The following is a 27341-nucleotide window of genomic DNA, read 5'->3' as shown; positions in this document are numbered from 1 at the left end:
CTGAGACTGCTCTGCTCTGAGACTGCTCCGCTATGAGACGCTCTGCTCTGAGACGCTCTGCTCTGAGACTGCTCCGCTCTGAGACGCTCCGCTCTGCTCTGAGACTGCTCTGCTCTGAGACGCTCTGCTCTGAGACTGCTCTGCTCTGAGACGCTCCGCTCTGAGACGCTCTGAGACGCTCCGCTCTGAGACGCTCCGCTCTGAGACGCTCCGCTCTGAGACGCTCCGCTCTGAGACTGCTCTGCTCTGAGACGCTCTGCTCTGAGACGCTCTGTTCTGAGACTGCTCTGCTCTGAGACGCTCTGCTCTGAGACGCTCCACTCTGCTCTGAGACTGCTCTGCTGAGACGCTCTGCTCTGAGACGCTCTGTTCTGAGACTGCTCTGCTCTGAGACGCTCTGCTCTGAGACGCTCTGCTCTGAGACGCTCTTCTCTGAGACGCTCTTCTCTGAGACGCTCTGCTCTGAGACGCTCTGCTCTGAGATTGCTCTGCTCTGAGACGCTCTGCTCTGAGACGCTCTGCTCTGAGACGCTCCGCTCTGCTCTGAGACTGCTCTGCTCTGAGACGCTCTGCTCTGAGACTGCTCGCTCCGCTCTGAGACGCTCCGCTCTGAGACTGCTCTGCTCTGAGACGCTCTGCTCTGAGACGCTCTGCTCTGAGACTGAGACGCTCTGCTCTGAGACGCTCTGCGCTGAGACTGCTCTGCTCTGAGACGCTCTGCTCTGAGACGCTCTGCTCTGAGACTGCTCTGCTCTGAGACGCTCTGCTCTGAGACTGCTCTGCTCTGAGACTGCTCTGCTCTGAGACGCGAGACTGCTCTGCTCTGAGACGCTCTGCTCTGAGACGCTCTGCTCTGAGACGCTCCGCTCTGCTCTGAGACGCTCCGCTCTGCTCTGAGACTGCTCTGCTCTGAGACACTCTGCTCTGAGACGATCTGCTCTGAGACTGCTCCGCTCTGAGATGCTCCACTCTGCTCTGAGACACCTCTGCTCTGAGACGCTCTGCTCTGAGACTGCTCTGCTCTGACACGCTCCGCTCTGAGACGCTCCGCTCTGAGACTGCTCTGCTCTGAGACGCTCTTCTCTGAGACGCTCTGCTCTGAGACGCTCTGCTCTGAGACGCTCTGCTCTGAGACTGCTCCGCTCTGAGACGCTCCGCTCTGAGACTGCTCCGCTCTGAGACTGCTCCTCTCTGAGACGCTCTTCTCTGAGACTGCTCTGCTCTGAGACAAGCTCACAATGCCTCTCATAGCGACGCATTGTGAGCTTGTAGATCGGCTATTTTCTAATGGCCTAAATCTATAGGGCCACAGTGTTTAGTCTATGTTTTTAAATAATAATCTAATTCTAGAAAATAACTATTTTTAAAATAATTGTAGTGGAGTAAAAGTACAATATTTGCCTCTGAGATGTAGTGTAGTTGAAGTAAAAATACTTAAAACTATAAATACTCCAGAAAAGTAAAAAAAATACATAAATATTGTACTTAAGTACAGTTTTTGTATAGTTTGTATAGTGTATAGACACATTAATAGTATGCAGTAATAGCTAGATACATAGAGGTAACATGTTTTTATTAAAAGCAAAAATATGCCAAAAACAGAATTGTGAATTATAAAGGACAAGTGGGTCCAGGTATACATAATGGAATACATTAATGGAACTTTAATAATCAATGTACTAGCATCAAATCAAAAGACAGATATTGATAATAAAATAAAGGCTGCACAGCTCTTGATGTCATGATGCAATACACATTTTTATTAAAACAAAGAAACATATATTTCGACAGGACAGTCTTCCTCTGTGTCTGAGGAAAGTTTGGCTATATTTTAAAACAAGTAAGCATTGCATTGTGGATATCAGCTGCGCATACTCCTTTTATATCTACAGTGGTCAGACCCTCCTCAAAATGTGTATGTGCTCCTTCTACCTTTTGCTTGATCATCCAAGAATACACCTTTAGTGAAAATAAATTCAGTCTGTTGTGACCATCTTTAACTGTACCAAGGTTAATCTGAAAAGTTCTCCAGATTTTTTTCGAAATAACATATTCAAAGCATTTAATGTCGTACAAAAACGTTATTTCCAAATACAAATATTGGAGACAAAATATAAAGCACAGTATGTTATGTTGCACATGTTCTTTGGGGAGTAATACTTAGCTGTTACAATACCATATATGTACAAAACACTGGTAATGGTAAATGCTAAACTGAACCTTGCGGTTTGCAGTTCACTCTACCCGCCACTCTACCACCTCTCTACTGGCGGCCCCAGTGTATGATTCTCCTGTCTCAAATGACATTTCTTTTTGTAGTCAAGGATCGACTGTACAACTTTTCCTGATTGATTGATTGATTGATTGATGTACTTTATTTAGTAAGACATGAGAACAACAGTACATGGAAGTACAAGTTCACAATACAAGGTCTACTAAACTGGAAGACTCATAAAAGCACTGAGCTTGTTTCAAATGAGTTCCCCACGCACACAAATCATGATGACATATAAGAGACAGACAGATATACACAACTACTATAGAATGTCATACAATCAGTTTACAGGTTACTGGTATGAAGAGTGAGAAATATGTACAAAAGAAGAAGGAGAGGGGGGGGGGTAGGGGGGTAGGTTAGGACTTAGACGGGCCATTTTCCAATTGCAGCCTCCTGAAGGTGTATCTTTAGGGCAGTTTTGAAAGAGAGTAGGGTTTTACACTCCTTTACTCCTTTTGGTAGGGCGTTCCACATTTTTGATGAATAGCATGAGAACGAGTTACTTCCCTTTGTTGAGCCAGAAAAGGGTTGGACAAGGTTTGTGGAGCTGCCTCTGGTATTGTGACCATGGACATCATTAACATTTTGGAAGTATTTTGACAAATACAGGGCGATCCCAATGTTGTGGTATATCTTGAAGACCAGGCCCATAGCAGGTTGCTGTACTCTGTCCTCAACCCTAAGCCATCCAATCCTATCAAAATGATCAGGGGTTAGATGGGTTTTGTAATTGAGGCCAAGAAGTAGCCTTACAAGTTTGTTTTGGGATGTTTGGAGCCTTGTTTTTAAGGCCTTGGAGGTGTTGTGATACCACGAAGTGCATGCATAATCGTAATGACCTTGTATGAGGGCCACTGCAAGAGTCTTCAGAGTATTCTTACTGACTAGACGATCAATCCTCCCCAAATAGCGTGTTTTTTTGTGGACCGTTTTGATCGTTTTTTCAGCATTTTTGTCACCAGAGAGGTCAGCCTCCAAGATAGAGCCCAGATAGGTAATTTCGTTTTTTTCTTTTGATGATATCATCACCCGCTTTGATCGTGAAACTCTCTGCCTTTCTAAGGTTAGGAGTGGACCCAAAGAGGATGCATTCCGTTTTACCCAGGTGTAATGAAAGCTTGTTGTCGGAGAGCCAGATGCAGATCTTGTTGAGTTCGGAGCTGAGAGTTTTCTCAACCTGCAGCCTGTCCCTGTCCGAGACTAGCAGGGCCGAGTCATCTGCGAACAGGAACAGGTTGCAGTCGCAGGCTGAAGACATGTCATTCACATATATCAGGAACAGTAAGGGTCCTAGTATACTTCCTTGAGGAACACCACAAGTCACTGGGTTCACTGACGTGTCATCAAAACCTATTGCTTTGAGCTTATTGATCATAATTGGGTGATTAACGGTGTCAAAGGTGTCGACAAAGGTGTCCTGCATCCAGTTTGTGCAGAGGATTGGCACTTTGATTTTTGAAACTCGCTATTAATCTCGCTCGAAATTCTACTGGGGGTTCTATTTTGCTGGGTGCACACAGCCCAGAGCCCTGACGTCACAACATGTGGACCGACGCCCACTGCACTCTGGTTGGTTGGGGAAATCCCACTTCCTTATAGAGCGTCGCAGTTCCCGCCCACTTCCAGTTGCCGGAAGTAAATACTCAATGCATTTTTCCCATTGACTTTTCCGAAAATATTTATATAAATTAATTTAAGCCTAGAATCAAGCTATCCAGGATCCTGGTGAATCATGACCATAAAACGTTTGATTCTGTGAAAAAACTTTTTTGAAAACGGCAAAACAAAGGGTATTTATTAAACATAGTATATCATATCATTAAATATAAAATGTAAAAAATCACAGAAAAAAATGTTTTATGGTCATGATTCACCAGAATCCTGGATGGCTTGATTCTAGGCTTAAATTCATTGATATTTTATATTTTTGGAAAAGTCAATGGGAAAAATGCATTGAGTATTTACTTCCGGCACCCGGATTCTGCGCAACTGCGATGCTCTATACCTAGTTATATTATACCTCTATGCTCTATACCCAAAGATTGTTAATATAGAAGATACGCATTCTCCATTGGATCCACTAGAGGCGAAGTGGTACACAAATCCTACAAATGGTCTCCTAAGTAGGCGTGGTTTTCTTCTCCCCCGACCATCCCACCACCGTCCCCCTCCCCCTCCCCTCTCCCTGGCTGGCAACGTCATGTGGATGAGCAATGTTTTGGTTGTGCGTCGCATGTTATCGGTAAGGTATAGCGTTTCTAAGTGCTGTACGGTGTACATGTCGGTATTTTTAGATGAAGCATAATATTGATAGTGTCAGCCAACAGTCATTTTGTTGCATGACTTAATTAGATTAGGTTAAGATAAACGTGTGTAGGCTATAGTAAACAAAAACAAAGCGAACAGTGGTGTTTGAGTGTGATGACAAAAGGGCATACTGTAAATATCTAATTTTAACAAAAGGGTTTGCCTGAAGTTGCGCTGGCCTTCAAATTGGAAACAAGTGGACAGGGAAAAAAAGAGATGGTCCAATTCTATGCATACCCATGTACTGTATACCCATGTACTGTATACCCATGCATACCCATGTAATAACATGTTGTGGTTAAAACGAAACCTTTTCTACATATTTGGAAGGCCCAATTTGCAAAGACAATAACAAAGACTTAAACAAGTTTCAAGAGGATTTATTTGCCCCATGTGTGTCCCCAAAACTGATGAGCTGCCAAACGTTACATACAATATCAGTGGTGGGAAAAGTACTCAAATATTTTACTTAAGTAAAATAACCAATACTGCAATGTAGAAATACTCTGTTATAAGTAAACGTTCGGAATTCAAAATGTACTTAAAAGTACAAAAGTATTGGTATGAAAATGTACTTCAAAAAGTATCAAAAGTAAAAGTACTTGTTACGCAGAATATGCCATTTCACAAGTTTGGAAATCAAAATCCATACAAATCATTTGGAAATAGCAGATCTGCAAGCTCAGCTATAACATAGAATCGCTGTTGTCAGGTGTAACAGCTAATAGGGATCCTAAATAAACTCTAACTCATAGTGATGGTACTGAAATAAAATAAAGAAATCAATATACAAACACAACTTAAATCGTTCATTTGTCTGAACCAGTGAAACATTTAAGTTTCCTCTTAGCTCGTGTTCCCTCTTCCTTCAGGGAAACGTTAATTTGGCGCAACTCTGCTCCTATCTTGCACATAATAAATTTCTCTGCAACTTTTTCTTGCAGAGCAAAGGCATGCTCTGGGTGTGCATGTGTGAGGCCGCAGAAAACATCAGAGTCTCTTAGTTCTTGCCTCAGAGCGCTGAAGAGACCGCTCTCCTTCCAGTGAAATTTAAACGCTTCGGTTACCCTGGACTCCATTTTCAAAATTGTTTCCTTGAACAGTTGGGATGGTTCTATCAAGTTTGAATCATGTGTGTATCTTTTCCTCTTCAGAAAAGAATTGGAGTCACCAGAGGTTGCACAGTAGTTGTGGTCACTGTCATCGAAATGAACAAGCAGCTCCTCACGTTTGCAGCAGGACAAGAGAAGTGGGTCTTGCTGCACCTGTCTGACCAGCCATCCAGAAATGTACGTTAGCACTTCATTTTTGATGCAGTCTGAGGCTACAGTCTCAACAGTCACCGCTGTCAGGTCTTCACACTCTGGAACATACTGTAACATAAGCACAAGTTGAAACAACTTGATGAATTTATTTTAAATTGTCTGAATGGACAGAAAATAGAGTTAGGTGATTTGTTTTTAAATGCATTAATTTCTTTACTTGACCAGGAAAGAACAATTGAGTGTACGAAGCACATTTTCCAAGGAAGACATGCACATTTGGCAAATATAACAATTATGTTCACAAAATGCATCACCATATTTGGAGTCTTCCATAAACAAATCTGTATGTTATGCACCCAGGTGAAAACAGTGCAGTGCAACAAAATACATGTTGCTGTTGCCAATTAGGAATTTTCAGTATGTCCAGTAAATGCAATTGTAATTTGTCAATTGTATTTACACTAGGAAGCTGTATATTCTGCCAAAATTCTAACTTATAAGGTGAGCATTTATCTTCAACACTCACGTCGCAGGCAGCATACACAATTGATTTTTGTTGATACACACCTTTGAAGTAGATGCTGTTGGGGGGTTGGAGACATCAGACTGGTCAGTCCATGGTGGATTGATCTGTTCAGCACTGAACAAAGGGACGTCATTATCCATGAGACAGTTGCTTCCCATGCTGTTTGTCAGACAAGCAACAGAGGCACTTTTGAGTGCTGCAGCAAACTCAGTGCTTGTGGGATTATACCGATGTCCACCCTTGCCACGGATCACAGAGAACAAATTCTGGGGGTGGGGGAGACATGAAATGGCTTAGAGTAAAATATTAATTACCATGTTTATTCATAATGTTATTCTTACTTATGTTCTTACCTCGAGGCAGTCCTGATTTAGCTTGGCTGTGCACAGGAATTTCATGTCTCCATGTTCATTCACCAGCTGTTGCACAATTTGGAGGACACTTCGGATGCTCAAAATTAAACCTCGCTGGCAAGGGGGAGTGAATCCAGGCCTGTATAGTAAGATTACAGAGAACTCAGTGATCTATTGGATGAATGATTATGATGATGGCATACTGTCAATCAATCACTGTACAAATCTAGATGTGTCCAATACTCTGAGGACTATTTCATGGAAATATACTGCATACTTCCACTTACTCAGAACATGCAATTGATAAATCTTATGAGAAAGATTGAGAAAAATGACATTTGTCCATTGCCTTTTTCTGATCACACCACATGCATTGTGTTCTAACCAACCTGAAGGTCCAAGATGAGATCCATTGAAGGCTGTCCGTGAGGACCTTCATCTGCTCATCATCACCTCTTTGTCGGAGGGGTCGGCACCAAGGGTTGGAATGAGAGAGGCTTCTGAAAAGTTTGTGTTTGCTGATTAATAAAGATATCAAATTTCACCTTCATTGACTAATATTGATAAAACAAACAATACAAATTTGTGATGATCAGTAGCCATTTCCAATAGAGTCAGAATTAGTACCTTGAATTCAGTATGTCAAATAACCTGTTCATGTCCTCAAAGAAGTCTGCTGTCTCGTGTGCCTCATTTGGTAGCCTTTTTAAATCAATCATGGTCTTCATCCCTATATGATTGTTTGATTATTACATTACATCTTGTAATACAGGTGAATGTGTTCCAAACTCAAACTCATCTGTACCCAGATGCATCATAAATTGTTTGTCGATTCCCCACCTGCAGCCACAGTGTGACTGAAAACTTGAGTCGCAAGTCGAACACGCATGTTGGTGAAAGGTGGCAATTCAATGTGTTTCTTGGACAACTTTGGAGCCAGGCGGACACAGTTCTGCTTGTCCTGAGCATAAAAGTCTTCCAAGTGTTTCCACTTGATTTGTTTTGTGCCCATCTGTAACACAAGATGGAAGTTGATGTGATACATGTGGTTCTTAGCGATTGTCTTTACTATACTTCAATGTCATTACAGTGCCAGGAATGTTTGTGACATCACCATGGTAATTCAAATGTACTCAATTTATGTCCAACATGTATTCCCACTAATACCACAGTAGGTGATAAACAGGTCTGGGAATTAGCTGAATCATGTATTGTATTTGATAATGAAACTAACCTGCAGACCATGTTTTTTAAGGTTGTTGCGTATTGACTTCACAAGATGAGGCACATCGAATATAAGTGGAATTCTTTTCCCCTCCACCAATATACAGTGTGCCACATCTGTTGCATCTGCTGAATCCAGGCTGGCTCCCAGCAACTTCAGTGTCTTCATGTTTGTTGAAGATTGGTCACAGACCACTGAAATGACCTGTTGTGAGACACACGGTGTACATGTTAACATAATCTCTGTAACATTTATGTGGAGTATGTACATAATATGTAAGTATCTACATAATATGTGAAAGACTTACTGTGAAACCAATTGCTGTTAGGCGCCTTACAGCCTCTGGCAATATTGCTGCCAACTCTTCTCCAGAGAGAGCGGTTTTGCCAAAGAAGTAACCTATGGCCTGCAGTGAGTAGATGAAGTGTACTGTATATTAATTTGTCCTGAACACACAATCATTCCATAAAGTCTCAGCATACTGTCTCTCCAATAAAATTAGCCCTTTCAGTGAAATGAACTGTATATTGTATGTGTAGTGGTCACTTTCTCTAAGCAGTATAGAATTAACATCGACTCACCTGCTTCCACCTCGAGGCCACTCCTCGAGCCATCAGTACCATGGCTTGGTTAGCCACCTCTCCTTTCGCTGTGAGACCATTTACACAATCTAGTGCCCTATTATAGTCGACATGCTGTTTTATTGCCATCTCATCAAAAACAAGGGAAACAGCAAGCTCACTTGGCTTTACAATTTTCCCTAGCTTTTCCATGTGGATGAGGACAGCATCGAGGAAACCTGGCTATAAAACGAAGGAGCAGTAGCATGTTAGTGTAATGGAATGACAAAAACATCTGGAAGGTCAATGCAGGAAGGACACATTTTCATAGATTTGTTATGGCTGAACAAAAGCACAGCAATACTGGATATGTTATTATGAACTGCAACACACATAATTTTGTCATGATATTTTTGCCATTCTTCAACTACTTACATGGAAATGGCTGAAATGTCTATTTATGAAGCATCTCAGGGTTGTTGGGCATGGAAGGACAAAGTGCTTCCTCAGTGTCCTGTAGGCATTGGGGCTGTGATGTAGAATCTTCACACCCAGCTGTTTTACAGATGTTGGGAATGCCTTTCCTCTCTGGTTTCGGCCACGGGTTTTCAGTTGATGGTCTATGAACTCAGCAGTCACTGGAGGAAGAGCTTTCAGGGCATCAGAGACCTTCTTTTTGGCTTTAGCCTTTTCAGCTGAAAGCCTTGAGAGAAAAAAAAGGTTTTCTTTTTAAAGACAGGAGGAAAGTTAAGATAAAAAGTAAAGATAAAAACACACAAAGCACATGCATCAGCTCTACTGTAAAGGAATGCCTACTGTGCTTTAAGGCTTTTGACTTTGGCTTGCAGTCTCTTTTTGCTGGCCTTTTCACGATTAAGCTGTGCTCTCATCCTCCTTTTCTGCTGTATGTCTGCGTTGACTTGTTCTTCAAGGACAAGTCTTCGCTCCGTTTCCAGTGAGAGTTCTGGCCGTTGCTATTGTTAAAGGAGCATTTCACCCCTGGAAGAAATTTTAGTCACTCAAACATACCTCTATATGTAGTGGGAACAAGTATAAACATTACACGCACACGTCTACCAGCAGCTGATGGTGGAGGATCGGCACAATGTAATGTTGGGATGGCATCGTCTGTGAGACGTTTTCTCACTTTCTGCAAAATAATATTCACATGAGGACCTCTCGTCTTCACACTAAATATTCTTCATTGCACTATTCCATTCCCCCCAGAATGATTGTAGGATATAGTGAATATATAGTGAATGTACCATTTGGACAATCATATCCTTTTCAAAGTGGTCCTCACAGACTCCATAGCCTCCTTTTCGCAGGGCATCTGGAGAGAGGATGGACAGGTCTGGTCTCCTGATGTTGACCAGCCATCTCTTTCTCCTATGTAATTAGATAAGATGGTATGGTAAGGAGAAGTTTTTGTCTTGCATAATGTCACCTGTCTTACTTTGCTCATCATGTGCATTCTTCATTAAAGAAAATAAATGCTTTACATGTTTGAAAGTGCACTGTTATTGGCAAATATGCTTTTAAGAAAACCCCCACAAACACACATGTATTATTCAGTCTTATGCTAGATGTGCTCCTGTTTCTGCACATTGCAACAGGGCCTTTTATTTATAATGTATATATTTAACCACTATAGACTATAGTGTGTTTAGCATGTTCAGGTGTAACCCCTGTTGTCATGGAACAGAATTCATAGTTCATTCAGGTCTACATATGCAGCTAGTATGACGTGACAGTGGCCAGCTAATTTATTACTTACCTGTCAGCCTCCTTTGGGAAGGAAAACACAGATTTTTTTCTATTATTACAACCTACTGCTGCACAAAGTTTTGGCATTGTGACTGACTGAAACAGACTTGCATGCTGACAAACTTGTCTTTATATAGAAAAGCATTTAATTTGCTCAGGTGCTGTGAATGACCTGATCCCAAATCATACCCCATCAACCAAGACATGGAATGGACAATTCCATTGGAAAGGAATGGAATAGAAAATGGTCAATAATGGAAAAGGATATTATTGAGCCTTGGAACACACTTTTTATTTATTTTTTAATATGTCCATAATTATCTCACATACTATATTCAGAATCTCAATTTAGAGCATCTTATGGGGACAGAGCATAGAGTTCAAATCTAATATAACATATAAGGGCTCTGTCCCTTATATTATAAGAGACAGAGCCCTCTATGTCTCGTCCGTCAGACTGCAGATGGACCGAGATCACCCTTCAGATATCTTCCCAAATCTCGCGAGAGTGGGTTGCTGCGATAGAGAAACGTCGATAACAAAGTAGATTTTCTCCTAATTTGTGTCACTAAAAAAAAAGCCATTTTAGTACGAAAATCGTTCATATTGTGTGTCTTGTGACGATTGGGTCCAATATTTAGTTCAGTAACCATGGAGCTAAGGAATGGTTCAGAAGCTGAGTTCACGTTGACTCTTCCATTGGAATCAATAGACTCCAACTTGCTTCCTGTCTCCTAAAGAGGTGTCCACCTACGTCACGCAGAAACGGGAAGTAAACCGGAGATTGCGTATCTTTAGGACGCGAACAGTCTTCTCCCGGGTGGTTGAAGCCAGAAGGGGGCGAGGGGCGGGGCTGGGCGGCCAGGAGGAGCAATGTTCTCACTAAATAAGTGTAGAGGAATATCTTGCGGAGTTTCAATGTTAATATGTAAATATGGCAACTCATTTAGATGTAGGTTTATGGTTTCCCATGGACTATAGCAGTTGCAATTTCTCTTCTTTCATAATATAATCCCCACACCAAGAGTAAAAAAAGAAAAAACGTTTCAGTCATTCGGTCCGACTTCACTGTAGCCCATAGTAGCCTTTTCATACGCGATATGTGAAAGTTTATAATATTTAGAGAAATTGAAAAATGTCAAATACAAAAGTAGTCGTAGTAGTGAATATTTATTTTTGTTTCTCATAAGCGTGCATCCGTTGTATTTTTGTTTCTCATCATCCGTTGTCCGTCAACAACACAGCCGTCTGTGCCTCGACGTTTGCGCTCTGTCTGCGATCTTTGCCAGTTAATATTTACATATTAACATTGAAACTCCGCAAGATATTCCTCTACACTTATTTAGTGAGAACATTGCTCCTCCTGGCCGCCCAGCCCCGCCAGCCCCGCCAGCCCCGCCCCTCGCCCCCTTCTGGCTTCAACCACCCGGGAGAAGACTGTTCGCCTTTAGGACAGGCTATGGTTGGTCTAGGCTTTTATTTTTTAGCAAAACTAAACAATAAAAGCCTGGAGATCGAGGCTAACTTGACTTCCTGTTGCCACGGAGAGAGGTACTATAAACTCCTTTAGGAAAGAAAAGGCTCCACGTCTCCGTTACTTTAAGGTTACTTTTGTTAGTGAATTAACAGTCTATCTGGAGTTTGGACTCATGGCGTCTGCTACGCTGGTAGGTTATGTTGTTGTTTATCCCTTAGTTCTCTAATTGAGCATTGCAAGTTCAGTAGCCAGCTAGTTAGCTTGAATGGCTAAAGCTAAATAACAGTAAGGTCTACAAGCAGTGTTGCCATGTCCGCTTATTATTAGTGACATGATTGATTGATTGATTGATTGATTGATGTACTTTATTTAGTAAGACATGAGAAACAGTACATGGAACTTCAATTCACAATACAAGGTCTACTAAACTGGATAACTCGTAAAGCACTAAGCTTGTTTAAAATGAGTTCCCACGCTCACAAATCATGATGGACTTATGGACATTGGGCTTATGTTGCTGTGAAGTTGCTTGTAAATATTGGTTAGTTGCGGGTTGCGTGTTTTTTGGATTGTTTATACATTTCAGTTGCTTATTTGGGCTTGCTTCTCAATTTTTAAATTATTTTAACCAGTGGTTCTCAAATATTTTCATGTCATGGACCCTCACATTATTATAGTAGTTGTCCCCCCCATCTGAAAATGTTTTGTGCTAGCTGTAGTATGTAACCCTCGTCGACGTATTTACGATTCTGACGTGCCACCTGAGCTATTAACATTTTTTTTTCCTATATTGTTCCTTCAGGTCCATAGCAGTGTCTTTAAGCGAAGCCACACACCCAGAACAACAAAATGTAGCAGCTGCTGTGAACAGTTTCATTGTTTTTTATGTACAAAAACATATAATACAAAGGAAGGCGTATCTCACCACCTAGAGGTCCATAAAAAGAATGCCTTAAAAGTGAATGGTTAGTTACCCTCCATTAGCTTTGTGCTATTCCATTATCACTTGTTTGTACTGCTGCTAAGTAAGCTTACCCATAATAATGTCACATACCAGTATTAGGAGTATATAGGGTGTATACTTCCTTTCTTTTAGTTGTTTTCCTTTCCTTAAACATTTGGACTGACCCACCTCCAAACAATATCTGTTTTTTTAAGGCCAGTCCATCTCCTTTTGTTAATTTCCTTGGTTTCCACCTCTATCTACACACTCCAAGTTAGGACTTGATTGACACAATGAGCACTTCAATCCCAAGACCTGTCTAGTCTGTAACACTAGTTAGTTTAGTTTAATTTCATAGGGAAACCATACAATGGACATGATGCTTTTGTCTCTTTATAGACTTGTACGTCAACTGTTGCCATCTGGCTTGCGATTTGGAAATGGCCCCAGGGCCCCATTTCCATTGCCCCTTTTGTGGGGTCAAGTACAGGAGGAAGGACACCATGCGGAAGCACCTGCCAACGTGCCATTCTGAAATGGTGGGTGTGTGTGTTGTTTACTGCTATATATTTTACATTACTGCTATATATTCTTTAATTTATGAAAAATATAATTTTTTTGATTTATGAATATATTATTAATGTAGAGTTTATTTTGGTTTATTTTCTTCATATAACTTAAAGGTTAGTGAAATGAAAAATATGTTTTTCACACTTTTAGAGCATATCCGTGGTCATCATATGGGCATACCTAACAATAGATGCCAAAAAAAATTAAAAAAAAACATTTTTTGTGTATTTTTATATCTAAAGTCCCTAAAAAGCCAATCTTAATTACTTCCTGTAAACGAAAACGTGCTGCGTGATGACATAACGCAGCCTTCATGAATATAAATGAATCTTGATTACATGCACCTGTTTGATTCCCATAGCTGCACGTTCTTCAAACACAGCTGATTTTAATTACAGAGATACTCCGTTTTGAATCTCATTGAAGATGAGTGTATTACTCATTTTAAACTTCATATGCACACTAAAATATGTATCTGAAAACATTATAGGTTAGAAATAAGCCAGGTAGTAGCAAACGTGCTTCACTGGCTGTCTCTCGCTCACTTGTAAACAAACACTAGCCGTGTTGCGCACGGCTGAAGTGATTGAGATCCAACGTCCCATAGCCTGAAGGGATGGGACCTTCTGATTGGTTGAGAGTCAGTTGAACCGGCGTTTCAGACTGAACCTTCAAAATAAAATGACCGAAAATGTCACTGCAGTGCGTCTTTAAAACAAAGCCTTGAGCTTTTATTCTGAAATGTCGAGGCTGGGGGGCGTGGCTTCAACTGTTCCAGCCATGGAGGAATGACAGTGGTGGAATGAGACGTGATATTCCAGCCTGCATGCATACACTCTTGGGACGATGGATGGATGGGTCCTATCACTGCCCACCCTTTGCTTTAGGGAAAAGAACAATCCAGCCCTCATACTCAAGCACTTTCACTTTAGCCTTCCCTCTGCCAGTGTTATTTATATAGCACATAAACGTATGAGTAAACAGGGCCAATGTCCACATAAGGTGCGAGGGTACTGGTGGTCATACTGGTGGCTATTTTTATTTTTAGCAAAGGGTTATAGTTGTAGAGGGGGAAAAAAGAGCAGACCAAGTAAACAAAACAAAGTATAATTTACTTGAGCACCTGCCCCTCAAAATGTTTGTGCATGCCACTGTGGGTGCTGTTCTGAACATTGCAAATCCCTAAGCAAGTAAAGGTATCTGAAAACAACATTATAGCTTAGTACAGCTGTGGAAATTGTCTTAATGTTCCCATCACAAGCAACAACTGGAGATCTGATAACATTAAACAGGTTTAGGGTTTCATGTGCCTTTTTTTTAAGGCCTTCAAATACAATGGATTCAATTTGTTTTGATACAAACTGAGCCTATGCTTTTTTCCCCCCATAATCTGTTTACGGATAAGTTTACTCCAATGCCAGCTGTATTTCTTGTGATGATAAAGAGGCTGTTTCTGAGCTCTGAACCGGTTGCTCTCATTTGAGAGATTTTCATAAATGTGTGTGAAATGTGCCATGTTTCTCTCAGCCATTCAGTGAGACTGCTTGGAAGACATGTTTTTGTGTTTGTTTGTTTTTTATTCCTCATCATGCCTTGTGTCTGCTGTTGTTCAGGACTTCGGGGCCGAGAACATCGTGGATGAGCTCAGACAGGAAGTGATCAAGCCCCCAGAGCCACCACCCCATGTTGAAGCCGCCACCCCAGTGGAAGCTGGAACTGCAGGTGGGGAGAAATACATGCGCGAGCAAAACATACTGATATATATTTATATATAGAGATATAAATATGTAAACATATTATACATAAATATATATATGCATTTACATATACATAGGCATCTCCAGTGAAATTTAATAAATATCTCGCGTTCAATCCTTGACACACGGGCTGCCGTAGAACGCAAAAATGACACTAGTGCGCATGCTCATAACTCTACGTGTGGTCAAAATCGACTCAATAATTCTACTTCCGGCAGTCTTCCGGGTGCTTCAAAACGCCACTGAGCACATTCATTGAAATGATAGCTGGGGGCGGGGCAATCCGCCCTCTAGTTATATTATACCTCTATGGAAGTGATACCTTCGTGTGAGCTGAGACAGGAAGTGATACCTTCGTGTGAGTGTCTCTTGCAACCAAAGAAACCACCAGGGGAGATGAAAAGTCTGACGGCACAAGTGGTCAAAATGAAGCCGTGTCTCAATCCCATCTTTAACAGGAACTCTCCCAATTCTACAAATCTGGATCCTCAGTATCTAGACTCCTGGGTGTGATGATTCGTTTTGGATAATTTCTATCTACAAGCTCACAATGGTTATCAGTGCGTCACGGTGTGAGCTTGTAGATGGGCTGTTTTTGTAAAAAAAATGATTTCAAAGTTTACCCAAAATAGGGACACCAGGGTTCATGTGGTTAATATATTGGGTCCTGTTGGGGTGCACAATATTATATAAGATGGTTTTATTTGACTATGTAATTGCAAATTAGAATTATTGTAGGAAAGCACCCTTTTTGCACCATGTTTTCTGATACATCCGTCTGTATAGACTAATCCACAGAGCTCTGCGGTGTCAGACTCCTGCTACGGTGTGCATTCTGACACCGCAGTTATGCTTGCGCCAGGGGAGTGCTCTGTGGATTCGTTTGTAGTGAATGTATGTCATCCATAACTTTTTCTGTTTGTCTGAAAATGTCTTTCTGATTCGCAGGTGCCGAGGAGACTGCCGAGGAAAACTGGTGGCCGTATCTTTTTCTCATGCTGTTATATAAAGGTTGGTGCCCTGTGCTGCTGCGCTGATTTTATCCGCCAGATTGGGACGTTCACGGCATATTTTGCACCATTACGGTGCGTTCATCATCGGTGACGAGTGCCTCTAACAGCCGCTGCTGGCTGCGTGCACGCAGCGAGGCGATGCGAGGCGACGCGAGTCATATCGCTACCCCTGTGCCTAATGGCTGTACATGGGGCCGACGGGTGCTTTAGAGTGATTGTGTGAGTGTGGCTTCAGGAAGTAAATTCCTAGTCTCGATCTCCAGGCTTTTATTTTTTAGTTTTGCTAAAAAATAAAAGCTTGGAAATGGTGACTCAGATTTGACTGAAAATGGTGACTCAGATTTCAATGTAAAATGGATGAGAGGATTGGGTCAGGTATTAGTCTATAGCATTATGCCCCGTCGTTTTAAAAGTAATATAACAAACCTTAGAATAGTGATGATAGATAAAACCTTAATGTCACACCATACATTACCCTAATCAATATATTTGTTTTAAAAAACTAACTTATTAAGCCCCAACATAGCTAAAGTTCTCAACTGCATGCTGGGATAAGACTTCGTAGCCAATGGTAGGAAGGCTCCTCTCCTAGCAAGGGCCTTGTTCACACCTCAGGTGTTAGCTATTCTTCCCTCACTACCCAACAACTGTAATCAGGAGGGACACAGTATATTTGTTTAATCATTATCTGTATGTAGCACATTTCATGAACACATTTCCTGAAACCTATGTTTTAAGGGTTCTAATTATACAAAAATGTAAAAAATGATCCGAAAATAGCAAATCTACAAACTCAGATGAGACTAGGGGTGTAATGACATTAGACTGTCTTGCAATTTAATTATAAATCAGTCCCCATGCCTATGGGGTATTTTTTTTATCACTGGGCATTTGCACACATGTGAAATATTTGTTCTGTGAATTTACCCATCTTAATTTCCTACCTAACCTATCCTAACTTAAAATAATAAAGGACTTAGTAGTTGCTACCCTCTAGTGGCCAAACACTGCATATTGCAGCTTACATGTTTGCCTGTGTAATAATGAATGTTTCCTGCTCCCATAGCTGATAACCTAAGCAACGCCCAGTCAGGCTCCAGTCTGTCCCTGGCCTCCGCTACCACCAATGAAGCTGACAGCGTCAACTCGGGAGGGGGCGGCTCCCAACGGTACGCTGTCTCCCTCTGCTAGAAACCTGGCTTTAATCAGTTGTAATGTTATTATGTTTGTATTTTTATTGTAATGTTTATATTTATTTTGTATATTTAATCATGTGTTTTCCAGCTGTGACTCGGTAGAGTCCTTCCCAGGCAGCCGAAACAGCAGTTGCAGCGCAGAGAGAGACTGGGACAACGGCTCCACTGCGTCTTCCATCACGTCCATGGCTGAATACACCGGTCAGTGCACAGAAAGCAGCACATTTTCGAAAATGGCTGCTCTTACAAGCTCATAACGTGTCGCAGTGCGACACGTTGAGAGCTTGTAGATCGTCCATTTTCGCTGTTCATCAGACGAAGTATATAGGGCTTAAGTGTTTGACATGCACTGAATGTTTCATGCTTTACTGTGTCTAAACTGATTTTCTTTAGGTCCCAAGCTGTTCAAGGAACCAAGCGCCAAGTCCAACAAGCCAATCATCCACAACGCCATCGCACACTGCTGCCTGGCGGGCAAGGTCAATGAGCCCCAGAAGAACCAGATCCTAGAGGTTAGAGCCCAGAGGATTTTCATTTCTCACTGACAGTCAATGTACTCAAAAACCCAGTGTTTACTGCCAGGGACCCCCAGAAGAGAAGATTTATGTAAAAAAAAAATATATATATATCAAAATGTTCCAAAAGTTTCGATATTTTTAACAATATTTTCAAAAACAATGGTGTAGTTTGTTGAAGATCATCAGAAGTTGATAATGCATAGCTTGCTTCTGTAAAAAATAGCAGATCTACAAGCTCACAACGCCTCGCAGCGAGGCGTTGTGAGGAAGGGTCTTGTGATGATAAAGAGGCTGTTTCTGAGCTCTGAACTGGTTGCTCTCATTTGAGAGATTTTCATAAATGTGTGTGAAATGTGCTATGTTTCTCTCAGCCATTCAGTGAGACTGCTTGGAAGACATGTTTTTGTGTGTGTTTTTTTTATTTTTATTCCTCATCATGCCTTCTGTCTGCTGTTGTTCAGGAGATCATTGTGGATGAGCTGAGACAGGAAGTGATCAGCACCAACAGCAAGGCTGAGCCCCCACAGTGTAAGTAGTAATATAGTGCACTTGGGTAGCTAACGTTAGCATGCTAACAGTTTCTATATTTAGAATAGGCTAACATCTAAATATGGCTATTCTAAATATAGGATTCTATTAATACATCTGCTGTATATATAGATTTTAATCCATTCATTTAATCCAATCAATTTAATTCGTTTTTAATTCATTCTTAATTCATTCTTAATCCAATTATTTAATTTGTTCATTAAATAATTCATTCTTAATTTAATTATAAATATTATATATCTTTCTCTCTATTCTTTATCTAATTCTCTTTTCTTTCTGGGTCTTTTTCCAAAAGCCCAACTGCAGAGTGTCAGTTTTGACACCTGTTCAAAAATGTATCCTCTCCCCCTCCCTCCCTTCCTCTTTTCTCTCTCTCTCTCAGGGTTTCTCTCTCCCCTTTCTCTCCCTCCCATTCCCTCCCTCCCTCCCTCTCTGTCTCTCTTGGGCAAAATTTATGGAATTGGGTAAAAGGGGAGATGGGTGGATAATGATCATCAGTGGTACTGCAGGCCCACAGGTTGGTTTAAACTCTTTTGTCATATTATAGGCTTATTTTTTTTTTTTGAACAATAATAACTTTTAACGGCTGCCGTAGCGAAGAGATGGATTAAAGATGGAGTCTAGCTAGCTTACCACCTCCCATTGGGTGGTCCAAGCCCCTGACTCAGATTTCAATGTAAAATGGATGAGAGGATTGGGTCAGGTATTAGTCTATAGCATTATGCCCCGTGGTTTTAAAAGTAATATAACAAACCTTAGAATAGTGATGATAGATAAAACCTTAATGTCACACCATACATTACCCTAATCAATATATTTGTTTTAAAAAACTAACTTATTAAGCCCCAACATAGCTAAAGTTCTCAACTGCATGCTGGGATAAGACTTTGTAGCCAATGGTAGGAAGGCTCCTCTCCTAGCAAGGGCCTTGTTCACACCTCAGGTGTTAGCTATTCTTCCCTCACTACCCAACAACTGTAATCAGGAGGGACACAGTATATTTGTTTAATCATTATCTGTATGTAGCACATTTCATGAACACATTTCCTGAAACCTATGTTTTAAGGGTTCTAATTATACAAAAATGTAAAAAATGATCCGAAAATAGCAAATCTACAAACTCAGATGAGACTAGGGGTGTAATGACATTAGACTGTCTTGCAATTTAATTATAAATCAGTCCCCATGCCTATGGGGTATTTTTTTTATCACTGGGCATTTGCACACATGTGAAATATTTGTTCTGTGAATTTACCCATCTTAATTTCCTACCTAACCTATCCTAACTTAAAATAATAAAGGACTTAGTAGTTGCTACCCTCTAGTGGCCAAACACTGCATATTGCAGCTTACATGTTTGCCTGTGTAATAATGAATGTTTCCTGCTCCCATAGCTGATAACCTAAGCAACGCCCAGTCAGGCTCCAGTCTGTCCCTGGCCTCCGCTACCACCAATGAAGCTGACAGCGTCAACTCGGGAGGGGGCGGCTCCCAACGGTACGCTGTCTCCCTCTGCTAGAAACCTGGCTTTAATCAGTTGTAATGTTATTATGTTTGTATTTTTATTGTAATGTTTATATTTATTTTGTATATTTAATCATGTGTTTTCCAGCTGTGACTCGGTAGAGTCCTTCCCAGGCAGCCGAAACAGCAGTTGCAGCGCAGAGAGAGACTGGGACAACGGCTCCACTGCGTCTTCCATCACGTCCATGGCTGAATACACCGGTCAGTGCACAGAAAGCAGCACATTTTCGAAAATGGCTGCTCTTACAAGCTCATAACGTGTCGCAGTGCGACACGTTGAGAGCTTGTAGATCGTCCATTTTCGCTGTTCATCAGACGAAGTATATAGGGCTTAAGTGTTTGACATGCACTGAATGTTTCATGCTTTACTGTGTCTAAACTGATTTTCTTTAGGTCCCAAGCTGTTCAAGGAACCAAGTGCCAAGTCCAACAAGCCAATCATCCACAACGCCATCGCACACTGCTGCCTGGCGGGCAAGGTCAATGAGCCCCAGAAGAACCAGATCCTAGAGGTTAGAGCCCAGAGGATTTTCATTTCTCACTGACAGTCAATGTACTCAAAAACCCAGTGTTTACTGCCAGGGACCCCCAGAAGAGAAGATTTATGTAAAAAAAAAATATATATATCAAAATGTTCCAAAAGTTTCGATATTTTTAACAATATTTTCAAAAACAGCAGGTGTACAAGCTCACGGCACGAAGTGACACGCTGTGATCGTGTTCATCTGCTATTTTTTAATAGCCAACATATGAATGGATAAAGTGGTTAAAATAATTGTGATGCAACATTAACTACTTTTGCTGGGGTCCACGGACCCCACGTTGAGAATCACTGGTTTAAGTAGCCTTGGGAACCAACGATTCCCGAGCCACGTGGCCCATAGTTGTCCTGGGTAATATTATGCTTTATCGATATTATATTGAGGAGGTAAGCTCCGTTACAGCAGCCTTCCTTGTTTACATTTTGCGGCGATGCTGTCAGCTAGTTGCAGACAGTATGAAGGCCCAAAACTCAGAACGTCATTGAGACTCAAAGCATAAAATTGTCCGTAACTTGGTGATAAACTTCTCACTAGGGGTGCAACAATTAATCAAACTAATACATTTTTATAAATTATAAAACAATTGATTGATAATCAATCGCTATTTTAGGCATGATATTAAAAGCGAAAAGTTAAAAACAACAACATTATATATATGATATATATACACAGTATATATCATTTTTTTAACTCCTAAAATAGTATGACTGTCCAAAACTCACAACATGGTGAGACACTTGTTTCTCAAAGCATAAATTGACTGAACAATTGCTCCGCCCACCCCAGGAGTTGGAGAAGTGCGAGTCCAACCACCTGATGATCCTGTTCCGCGACGGCGGCTGCCAGTTCCGGGCGCTCTACTCCTTCTTCCCCGACACCAAGGAGATCACCAAGCTGACGGGCACCGGCCCCAAGAGCATCAGCAGGAAGATGATCGACAAGTTCTACAAGTACAGCTCGGGACGCAAGCAGTTCACCGTCTTCCACGCCAAGACCGTGTCGGTCAGCGTGGACGCCCTGACCATCCACAAACACCTGTGGCAGACCAAGAAGGGCACTGTGCCAAAGAGTCTGAAGAGCGTGAAATAGGCCGGAGATGAGAAGGGTCTTTAAAAAAAACTAAACGAAACAATCGTCTCCACCGCTCCAAAATCATCAGACCCCGATCATCTTGCTTGTTTTCCCTGGATAGACCGCATTGACGCCCGCCTAGCCTAGCTAACCGTTTGTCGCTCTGGAAACCTTGCCGGAGGCCACGCTTACGGACACGTGGTCGCCTGTAGGCAGGACCGAGGGTTACGGGGGCAAATGGAAAATACTACCGCGTCACTGGATGGTATGTGAGACTAGTCTAAGCAAAGGGAAAATGCCATCTGAGGTTAGTACGGTATGATAACCCCTCCCTGTGACCTCAATGCCTTCTGTTCAGGTGCTGTCGATCCTGCTCCCATTTTTCTACGATGACCACGACTCAAGCATGTGGCATTTTTCTCTTCTTCTGTCTCTCATGTGGTGGATTTTCTTTTATTTACTTGAGTATTTATTGGTTTGGCACTGTCGTGGTCGAGAGCTCAGCTGCAGCACTACAATCCTTGCCCTCAACACGCCTCTCGCTCTTTTAGACAAACGAGGAAAACGGTGGCAGAACCTGGGCTCGCCTGTTCTGTCCCAATGCAGAAATCGGAAGCAAGGGACACGGAATACATACATCCCCTTTTTTTGGGGCGGGGATTTGAGCCGCTCCATTGCACCGACACCTCTCCTAAGTGTGGACTAATGCTGGGGTTCTCAAAGTGGGAGTGCAGGGGTTCAAAATTGACCCTTAACAATTATGTATCTCTGAGATTGTACAAATCGAACCAAATGGTCCATTTGGCTCCATTTGTGTGGGGGTCCTTGAAATTAAAAAAAAGTTTGAGAACCACTGGACTAATGTAACGGTTAAATCAGACTGGCATCGCCATTCTTGCCTCACCAGGGGTCTGCGAACCTGCTGCTCTGATCTGTCTTCTTCTGTCTCCCCGGCTCCCCCTGACGTCTGTTGGCCTTTCATGCATCATGGTACTATCGTCTATTTATTCAGCCGCTTTTTAAAAAAACTAGATGCTGGTCTGTGTAGCACTGGGTAATGGGTATAGCTAAGAAAAAATTGGGTGCGGGCTGTGGTTCAATTATTTACCGACATTAAAGAACATTCCTCCAATGTGTCAACAAACACTGCCACATTGTCTGTCTGTCTTCTCTGTATGTTCATTCACATCCAAGTGCTTTTTAGGAACCTTGTTGGCCTCAAGAACAACCAGAAGTGTTGCACGTGCACTTTAAGCCCGATTTTATACTTTGTTGTACTACGCTGTTGCACGCCGGAAATAGCGGCCCTACAAGCTTGTAAATCCGATATTTTCGGCACGCGACTTCGTCATACGGCGGAGAATAATTAAGCATTACTTTATTTTCGGGCATACAAAAACTATGTGTGAACTAATGACCATGGTATTGTCTTTAAAACTGCTGTTGTGCACTCGTAAAAAAGCAACCTGTGTGGAACTAAACCAAACACTAAGATTGAATAATACTGACCTGTAAACCTGAAGGGCATCCATTGATACTACTGCTGTCTCCAAAAACTACGTAGAATACTTGATTATCCTTTGTTGCTGCATTTGATTATTCTTTTTTGATAGATCTTACTATTGTACGCAGGTGTGTTTATTTTATGTTTACTAAAAGATTGTATTTGGCATTGGTCACCGTTTTTGTTACACTAGTGTACTCTTCATCATGTTGTTTTTATCTTTGATTCCCATACCACCTATTTATTTAAAAAAAGGAAGCACCGAAACACTACATTTTCCATTAAATAAAAGAAACAAAAACTTTTTAATTTTCTATTCTTTTGTCATGGTTTAATTTGTCCATTTGTGTGACTCACCATTTTTTCTGTTATGGATTTGGGCACCACACCTTTCTAATTTCTAAACAATTATAGCTCACCACCATCACATGATCGCATGTTCACTTTTCACAAGAAGCTGCATCCATTCAACTTGATCTTTGCATATTTTATTTATTTCTTCAGTGCATCGTTTAACCTCTAATCACTATTTTGGGCATTTTTTTTTTTAATACATTATTTTAAAAGCATCCAGATTCTGCAGCAAACATTCGGTGATAATGACATATCTACATGCTGCAATTTATTGTGAGCTTGTAGACCAGCTATGTTCAGCCAAGATATTTAGTGTGGAGGGGGGAAAAGGACGGGGCCTTCTAGTATAGACCCCTGGGGGACTCCGGTCAACTCATTTTATAGGGTTTAAAGGGCAAGACCACTTTGGTAGATGTTTGGGTTGTGTAGTTCCCTTGCCGTGATCTAACTCCAAAGGTGGACAAGAAATCAAAAATAATTTGTCCATTGACTATAAATTGATAATTCAAAATATGCTCAATATTGACTTGCATTGAACGGCAAGGCCACTCTGCAGGCTCTTTTTCAGCCTGTAAACGGATGCAAATAAAGCTGATTCAGATGTATTTTGAATTATCAATTTCTAGTCAATGGAGATTTTTTTATTTTATTTCTTGTCCACCTTTGGAGTTGCATCATGGCAAAGGTAACTACACAACCCAAACCTCCAAAGTGGTCTTGACCTTTTAAGTTAATACTAATGTCTCACAGGTTTGCTCACACCTTCTCTCTAAGGGCTGATGATAAATGTATAGTTGGACATCTGAGTTGCAATTGGGTGACTTCAGGCCTCCCTCAGAGCTAACTGCCTTCCACTCAAACCAACTGTAACAGCAGGGGTCATGCCTTAACGCACTGGTGCTCAATGTGCGGTCCCGGGACCACCAGGTTTGTGACTGAAGAGTATACAAATGGGACATGGAGTTCAATCAACTCTGAGGATTTTACAGAGTAGATCGAGTTCCAGTATAGTTTAATTCAGTGAAAAGGGTAAACTGTAAACCAATCTAAACTGTAAAATCATCTGTGTTAATTTTACTCTTTAACTTAAGAGTGTACAAATGGACCAGTCGGCGTCCATTCGGTTCATTTTGTACACTCGCAGTCACAGACCCGCGGCCGCGTTTGTCCATTTGGACTGCTGGTGGTCGTTCGGACCAACTCCGTCCCAGGACCCGATGTTGAGAAACAGTGGCTTTAATGCCTGTGGTCATAATAACCATGGTAAACTGAAGCCATGTCATGGCAACATACCGTTTACAGTCAACTTGCAGGTTCATTGATCTACAGCATGTCTCTAGACGTGGTGCAGATATCCCAGTCCAGATATTTTTTTATCTGACTTATTAGATCCTGCTCCAGAGCAGACACAGTCTATCATGAAAGGTAAGTTTTGTCGCTGTTTTTTTCCTCAGTTAAATATGAAATATTAAGCAAAAACAAAGAAAGAAGCAATGATTTAATGAGAAATCTCATGTTAATCCTCTTTATCTCTACAGTTTGTGTCCCTGGCCTTGCTTTGGTGCTGGTATGTGTAGTTTGGGACTTGGGCCGTACTTGTACATTAGATGGCATCACAATGATCTGTCAGGAGGTTCCATCAAGTAAGACTTTTGTTTTGTTAAAATCATTTCTTTGATTAACCTCTTTAACCCTGGGGTCCCACCCAATTTTGGGCAGGTCATTCATGTAAACAAAAAGGGGGCTTAAATAGTAGCTCTACAAGCTCACTGAGAGCTTGAAGATCGTCTATTTCCAAAATAATTTAGTACATACAATAGCCTACTGCCCTACAAAGCCAAAGAGCAGTAACTACGTTTTTGCACACACTGACTTATTTGTGTATCCCAAAGGTCAAATTAGTCTTTGTGATTTTGGGGGATGAACAATTACCTCAAGAACAGATATACAATTTGTGTAATATCACTTATATGCCCCCATTTACTATTTGTCTGAGCTTTTAAACTCTTTTATCAGTAAAATTATTTGCGCAGTTACTGCACTTTGGCTTTGTAGGACAGAATTGGTTTTGTGGTTATGTGTGGTTAAAAGATAAGTACCGGTACACATTCAATACAAACCTTTTGTTTTATAAGACTTATATTGGTACAAAGCAAAAAGCATATTTTTTGCACTGCCTCCATTGTATCCTGTATCTCTGCACTCTCAGCTTTCAGCGCAGGTTATTTGTCCTTGGTGATGATTCTGAAGGACGTCGGCGAGATCAACTCCACCGTATTCCACAGCGACAACCTGGCCTCCATCACCAGGCTCACCATCAACAGAGCCAACGTCACCGGGATCGCTGCGGGGGCGCTGGGCTCCTTTCAGAAGCTCCAGAACCTCACCTTAGACCAGAACGGCCTCGCCCGGGTCGACCCGGCCTGGTTTGCCCGACCGGCCGTGCTCAAAGCACTTAGCCTGGTGGAAAACCGCATCGAGGTTCTGAACGGGTCCATGCTTGGCGGGTTCACTGGTCTTACTCTTCTGAACCTGGCTAAGAACCGGATCAGGGCTGTCGATGCCGGTAGTTTCATCCTCCAGAGCAGCCTGGCTCATCTAGACTTGTCTGGGAACAGACTGAGTCGGGTCGATCCGGAGGCGTTCAGGCCTCTCAGCTCTACCAGGATGAGGTACAGAAGTTGTACTACTAATAGAGCATTTGTATCTGAAACACAGGCCTCTTTAGATGTGGAACACACCAATAAACGATCTATATATTGCACCAGGGTTGAAGATTGTAAAAATACAAACCCAGACAGGTTCTTCTGTAATGCATCTGCCAAAACAGGTAGAGATTCGACATAATCTGGGGGACATCTAGTCCATTGGTACATCTTTCCCTTATAACTAAATGTGAAACAATATTCTGATGATGGATCAACAGTGATAGATAAAGAAGCATTTGCTAATACAATAACACTAAACCATGATGATTCACTAGGAATAGTACTCCAGATTGTTTCAGGGTTAGGTTCTAGAGGTATACGAGCAAATGTTTTCGCATATATCGGTCGTGGATCGTAAACATGCCAGCACGTAGTACCATCAGCCTTCTTTATGGGTAATATTGGCGTATTACATTTAGAAGGTAGGACAGGAATAATTATTGCATCCTTCAGAAGCTGGTCAATATTGGTAGTCATCTCCTCCTCTGCCACACCTTGCAATGGATATTGTCTCTTATCGGGTCTGACAGATCTGTAGTCCCAGTTCCACATAGGACCAACAGATATCGGAGTAGCACCCTTCATAAGACCCATATCGTATTTATGAGTTGTCCACAATTTCATAGGAACATCTTTTAAGGCGGGGTGCATTTCACATTTTTGCATTTCATGCAGAATGTTGGTGTCATCGTTAGCGATCCCTGTAGTGTAGACGTCGGTGGAGCATATTCCATCTTCCGTAGAGGTATTGATGGAGTCCATAGAGAGATGAGCTGAAATAATCAGAGATTTTTATCAACTCTTTACAACATTCATATATATATATATATATATATATATATTGAAATGTTACAATGTTACAATTTTACTGATTTAGTCATAGAAATTCAATACTTACATGGTACATCTGCCATAGCGAATATGTATGAGATGAAGAAAAATGAACACTACTAAGCAGATTACGGCTGATCCAAAAATCACTACACAAAAAGTGTAGTACAAGGGTTAGTTAACACCAGGTTAGTGTTCAGTTCTAGATGGTCAGTTCTAGGTAGCCAGGCAAGTGAGACACCCCTATATTTCCTATCAGCTCATGCAAAAGATCACGCTATATACGTTTGGTAGGACCACACCCGCTGTGACGTGGGGGTAGTTAGAGGGAATGTTAGAGTTTAGACTTTGCCAAAAAACAAAAGACTTTGTAAAAAATATTTACTTTTACTATAGTTGAACTATAGAAGTTTGGTTGGATTATAAAGTGGAATATAGTTACAATTATTTGGTTTAAAAAAAAAAGAAAAAAAAAGAAAATCTAAATGATACCAAAGCATAAG

At 41.4% G+C, this 27341-nt stretch overlaps 1 protein-coding gene and 1 long non-coding RNA gene across 2 annotated transcripts; one reads left to right on the top strand and one right to left on the bottom strand.

Annotated features, from left to right (window-relative positions):
- Window positions 1–7135: 7135 nt before the first annotated feature.
- On the bottom strand, window positions 7136–7685 carry LOC311037464. Its single transcript, XR_014599966.1, has 3 exons — window positions 7570–7685; window positions 7357–7459; window positions 7136–7229 (listed from the first exon to the last, which is right to left on the bottom strand). It is a non-coding gene; the product is annotated as an uncharacterized lncRNA (long non-coding RNA).
- Window positions 7686–11820: 4135 nt separating this feature from the next.
- On the top strand, window positions 11821–23243 carry LOC311037387 (uncharacterized protein). The gene is made up of 13 exons (XM_084046525.1): window positions 11821–11948; window positions 12561–12723; window positions 13101–13240; window positions 14885–14993; window positions 15977–16039; window positions 17108–17210; window positions 17326–17438; window positions 17631–17749; window positions 18217–18283; window positions 19699–19801; window positions 19917–20029; window positions 20222–20340; window positions 21157–23243. Exons 1-13 carry the CDS (start codon window positions 11931–11933, stop codon window positions 21457–21459), a joined length of 1533 nt encoding a protein of 510 aa, XP_083902651.1. The 5' UTR covers window positions 11821–11930; the 3' UTR covers window positions 21460–23243.
- Window positions 23244–27341: the final 4098 nt, after the last annotated feature.

This window comes from Gymnoscopelus microlampas (genome assembly GCF_963454915.1).
Source record: "Gymnoscopelus microlampas genome assembly, chromosome: 21".
NCBI lineage: Eukaryota > Metazoa > Chordata > Actinopteri > Myctophiformes > Myctophidae > Gymnoscopelus > Gymnoscopelus microlampas.
The sequence above is the reverse complement of the archived record's forward strand: the minus strand, read 5'-3'. Positions and strand labels throughout refer to the sequence as shown.

Excerpts from the sequence above, each read along its gene's own strand:
- LOC311037387 (XM_084046525.1), top strand. Across the intron at positions 17,750-18,216 it reads AGAAGAACCAGATCCTAGAG|GAGATCATTGTGGATGAGCT; the intron begins GTTAGAGCCCAG and ends GCTGTTGTTCAG. Across the intron at positions 20,030-20,221 it reads GTCCATGGCTGAATACACCG|GTCCCAAGCTGTTCAAGGAA; the intron begins GTCAGTGCACAG and ends GATTTTCTTTAG.